This window comes from Carlito syrichta, unplaced genomic scaffold (genome assembly GCF_000164805.1).
Source record: "Carlito syrichta isolate Samal-C Ts95f unplaced genomic scaffold, Tarsius_syrichta-2.0.1 Scaffold309316, whole genome shotgun sequence".
In the NCBI taxonomy this organism is placed as follows: domain Eukaryota; kingdom Metazoa; phylum Chordata; class Mammalia; order Primates; family Tarsiidae; genus Carlito; species Carlito syrichta.
Genome location: NW_007253412.1, coordinates 21,146 through 26,350, shown reverse-complemented (window position 1 = coordinate 26,350; position 5,205 = coordinate 21,146). Strand labels below are relative to the sequence as shown.

The 5,205-nt window shown below is 44.8% G+C and overlaps 1 protein-coding gene across 1 annotated transcript in view; it reads left to right on the top strand.

Moving 5' to 3' along the window:
* The window catches only part of SMURF2 (SMAD specific E3 ubiquitin protein ligase 2), a 64,987-nt gene that overhangs the window by 39,595 nt on the left and 20,187 nt on the right, over positions 1 to 5,205 (top strand). Inside the window, exon 10 of the mRNA XM_021717138.1 lies at positions 619 to 777. Within this exon, the coding sequence (XP_021572813.1) occupies positions 619 to 777 (159 nt within the window). The remainder of the gene's footprint in view (positions 1 to 618; positions 778 to 5,205) is intronic.

Genomic DNA, 5,205 nt, shown 5'->3' with positions numbered 1-5,205 from the left:
CCACCTCAGCCTCCCAAAGGCGTGGGATTACAGGCTGAGCCACCGAGCCCGGCGTGATTACTTTTATATTAACTTAAAATCTGTATTACATTACAGCCTAAGAATTGACTTACTAAAAATGTCGACTATGTGGTAACTTTTTCTGAGCCATTTATGAATTGGGTTTTGAATATGTAAGTTTAAAAAAAATTGTATAAACAGTTTATTTCACTTTAACAAGTTTCTTGTAACATAGCCATCAATTGAGGCTTACCATGTGCCATTCAACAGGTATTTTTATTTTATCTTATTTTTTGTAATATGAAGATGTGGGGTACAATTTAGGGTTAGGTATACAAACGTTGATTATGCAGGTACCCTTGTTGGTGAGGTGCGCCCCTCCCTCCCCTAGTAGTTTCCCTCAACTGCCAATCCCACCCCCCCCCCACAGTTTCCCACTACTTCCAATCTCTGTATTTGCAAGTTTGTTAAACCATTGGGAATTAAAGACTGACTGAACATCTCAAGTTTCTGAAACAATACATCTTCTCAGACTTCCTGAAATTGTTCTGTCATTTACACTTGCTTGGCTCAGCAGGCCGCAGTGAGGTAGTTTTTATTTCACATTTGTTTTTCCAGGGATCTTAGCAACATCAACTGTGAAGAGCTTGGCCCGTTGCCCCCTGGATGGGAGATCCGTAATACGGCCACAGGCAGAGTCTATTTCGTTGACCACAACAACAGAACAACACAATTTACAGATCCGCGGCTCTCTGCTAACTTGCATTTGGTTTTGAAGTAAGTTTTGAAGCAATACCTGTTAAACTGAGAGTTAAACAAGAGGAACTTGAGAAGACACTTGTTGTAATAGATATGAAAGAACATTGGGGCTGGGCCCGGTGGCTCATGCCTGTGGTCCCAGTACCTTGGAAGGTTGAGGTGGGAGGATTGCTTGAGGCCGGGAGTTCAGGACCAGCCTGGGAAACATAGTGAGACCCCATCTCTACATTTAAAACAGTAAACAAGAAATAATATCTGCTCTCTTCAGTTGTCATTTACTTTTGTTGAGCAAGACTTTATGTAAGTGTGACAAGTCTTACTTTGATATGTGAATATGTTACTCCCACTGTGCTTAGGGAGAATCCTGTCCTGAAATGTTAGGGAAAGGGCACATGTCAGAGGCACTCAGGTGGGAGGGCCTTTTGCAGAGGCAGTAACTTGACAGGAGAAAGAGAGGTTGAACAGGCTAATTTTGTGCTGCCATGTAAGACAGAATCATTAATAATTAATGTTAATGCTATGTGCCCAGTGTTCTTTGTACTTTACATGTGTTAGCAGTTTCATCCTCAGAAAAACTCTGAGTTAGTTGCTACGGTTTTTACAGACTAAGAAACTGAGGTGTAGAATATAAGCAACTTTTCATAGGTTGTCAAGCAGTGAATGTCAAATCTGGATTTCAGCACAGATACTCTGACTATAGCCTGCTGCAAGCCACTGTACTGAGCACTAAGTATTACTTGTGTCCAATTTGCTCTAAAAAATTTTTTTCTGACTCCATTACTTACTGGATTTGCCATGTGAGGAAGTGGGGAAGAGAAAGGAGACTTTATCACCAAACAAAGGAGCAAAGTGTCTCTTTCAACACGGCAAAAATCCTCTGACAGTAGCATGGCAACAAAGGCTTTGGGCTAAGACCCTGACGAACAAGGTTCACTGTGACCCCGAATAACTCACTTGAGTGTCTCTGAATGAGTGGTGACATTGCCTGCTCTGTCTTCCTCGCCCACCTGCTGTGTCGTTCTTGGTATGTAGGTTAAAATGTCAAAACTAAAGAGTGTGGTTTAAGACGATCTTTAAAAAATATCCTTGTTTTGTTAATCTTTTCAGAGCTAGGTTAAATAAGGCTGAAAATTTAAATGAGAACTGGCTGCCAATTGTTTAGGATAACCAGAGAAAGCATTTAAAATGTCCGAGGGGGGACCCCCTAAAATCTGGAGTTTATTCATAAAAAATTCTGTATTCTTACATGTTTAAACTTCAGTCACCTTCAGAGTTCTCTCTGTTGGATGCAGTGCACCTATCAAGCTACTTTTTCTACTGCTCAGAATCACTTTTTCTACTCATCAGTTCTGATGCCTTTTAGTGCTTCTGCTGTTTTTGTTTTTTTTTTTTTGAGTCAGAGTCTCACCCTGTCGCCCAGACTGGAGCGCAGCGGCCGCTCCCGGCCCCCGCAGCCTCGACCCGCCGGGCCCTGGCGATCCTTCCGCCTCCGCCTTCCGAGGAGCCAGAACTACAGGCGCGCGCTACTGCGCCAGGCTCGTTTTTGATTTCTGATAGAGAGGAGGTCTCGCTGCCCAGGCGGGCCTCGAACCCGCGGGCTCAGGCGATCCGCTCCCCTTGGCCTCTCGAAGGTGCGGGATGACAGACTGAGCCGCCGAGCCCGGCTCTTCTGCTGTTTTTTATTCACCTCTTCCACATCAGCAAAACATCTCCCCTTGAGGACTGTTTTTACCCGGAGAGAGAAGGAGGACAGGGCGCAGGGATCATGCCGTTTGGGGTGCAGTGTGGGCAGGCTCGTTGTCGTGGTGGAAGAACGAGCCACCCATTTGCCACAACTTGGGACTTTTCTTCCACGGATTGTGATGCAGTCTTCTCAAAACTTTCAGGTAAAAACTTTGGTTGGCCATGTGGTCCAAAGGAACTTCCGAGCGTGCTACAAGGGGCCTGTCCTCCAAAAGATAATTTCAGCGCTTTTGGCCCTTTGTGTGTCTTTGGGTTTCTTCTTTGAAGTGTGTATAATCACCCTTGCAGTCTCACCCTGTCAGTAGATGTTAGTTTATTGTGGATAGAAGATTCTAAGACCCTGGCTGCAGATGGAGGTCACAAGTATGTGAAAGCCTTGCGTGCGAGCACTGGAAGCAGTAGAGAGGCAAGGCCCGGCCTGTGCATCAGGACCCACAGCCCAGAGTGGCCGTGCTGCCTGCCCTCTGGGTAGCATGCTCCAGGGACTTGTGGCGGCGTGAGGCGCGTCACAGAGTATTTTTGTCCTCAGCTTTAATATGCAAGGGCTTCTTCTCTCCAGTCGCTCTGCCAGTTCAGTCTTGTACCCGCAAGAGATGAGCCCCTGTGCCCCAGAGCCTTGCCAGTGCTTGGTGTCACCGGACTACAGTGTTTTTTGCCTTTCTGACGATGTTAGTACCAACGAGGGTAGCACCGCTTCAGAGGTTTATTGACCTTTGGGTTTCCTGTCTGTCGCTTGCCCGTTTTTCTAATGTATTCTTCATATTCTAAGGTTTGAACTGTAGGTGAATGCTTTTAATACATTTATAGTTTTGCCTTTTGTAGTCAAGCCTTTAATCCGTCTGAGCCTTCCTTTTGTGTGTGGAGTTTTTCGCGGGCAGAGAGGGCAGCAAGCTGGAGTTGGGGGAGAAGAGGGAAAGTAAGTGAGACACTGCAGCTCTCTAAGGAGGGCTCTTGTTGTACTTCCGTGTCACAGCTGTCTGTTCCTTTTCTGCCTCCCCCACCAGATTCTGAACTGTGTGAGAAGAGGAGCCACGTCCCTTTGCTCCTTATTTCTTTGGCGTGTGCATGCCCGAGGACTTTCAGGCCCAGGAGATGGCTGGGCTTGATTCCCCTCTTGCCCCTGGAGCGGCTCTAGGTACAGGGATTTGCCTGGCTGCTGCTGTGGAGTAATTCCAGCAGGCCAGCCACAGCTCTCTGTCTTTTGGGTGGGCAGCTGGCTATACTAACAGCGGAATAAAATCAGGGTTCTGAAGGAAGGCTACAAGGGGGAGGAAGGGAAATGTTGGTCGCCTTTTTTGTTTGGAGTAAATGATGGGAAGTAATTTGAAGACCACGCGACTTGCTTTCTTATAATGTATTAGTTTTCCAATTCTGTTTATTAGTTTATATTAATATGACCACCGTTTGTCTTACCTGAAAGTTTTGTGGCTATTCATAGTGGAAAGTTTTTATCTGAAAATTTACTTTTACATTGAAATATTATTTTGCTTCTCTCGTCAGTATCTTTGGCTTGCAAATTACTGTGCTACTTAAAAGCTTAAGGATTTGTATATCTTTCTTCCCTTTTTTTTTTTTAAGTTAAAGACAGGAGGTTTTGAGAACTCCAACTACTAATGTCATCAGTAAAGTCAATAGAACCTAATAAATGTTCCCTGGGATTTATATTCATGTTATAGTAGACAAAATACATAAACAATATTTGTAGCATTCAAGTTTCTATCATAAATTAACTTAAAAGTGGGAAAAGGGTAGTTTTTATTCAGATATATAATATGAAGCCTAATTTATATGTGAAATTGAATTTATTACATTAAGGTATATAAGAAACATTTTAACCTTTAATTGCAGTTTTAAAAAGATCTTCAGCTGGGCGCAGTAGCTCACGCCTATAATCCCAGCACTTTGGGAGGCGGAGGTGAGAGGATTGCCTGAGTCCAGGTTTTGAGACCAGCCTGGGCGACTTGGTTCTACAATAAATAAAAAAATTAGACAGGCGTGGTGACGCATGTCTGTAGTTCCAGCTACTTGGAAGGCTGAGGTGGAAGGATTGCCTGAGCCTAGCAGGTCGAGGCTGTGGTGGCTGTGAGCGTGCCACTGCACTCTAGCCTGGGCGACAAAGTGAGACTGACTTGAGGAAAAAAAAAAGAAGATATTCAGCCCCGGGGGCAGTGGCTCATGTCTGTAATCCCAGAACTTTGGGGAGAACATGGTGGTAGGATTGCTTGAGCCCAGGGGTTCAAGACCAGCCTAGGCAACATAGTGAGACCTTGTCTCTGCCAAAAAAATTAAAAGAGTTAGCCAGGTGTGGTGGTAGGCACCTGTAGTCCCAACTGCTCGGGAGGCTGAAGTGGAAGGTGGCCTGAGCCCAGGCAAGTGAGGCTGCAAAGAACTGTGATTTGTCATGCCACTGCACTCCCGCCTGGGTGACCTTGACTTAAAACAAACAAACAAAAAAAGGCACTGCTTATAATATTTGGCTCTTAGTCCTTAGATATGAGAATATGTTGGATAGCAATCTAAGTTTTGGGATATTCTTAGATGGATTTTAACAGAGTTTTGTATCTGTGTCTGAACTGTAAGATCTCATATGTGTTGTATTGGTTTTCTTTTTTTTTCTTCTTTTGAGTTGGAGTCTCACTCTATCACCCAGACTGGAGTGCAGTGGCTGCTCCCGGCCACCGCAACTTTGACCTGCTGGGCTCC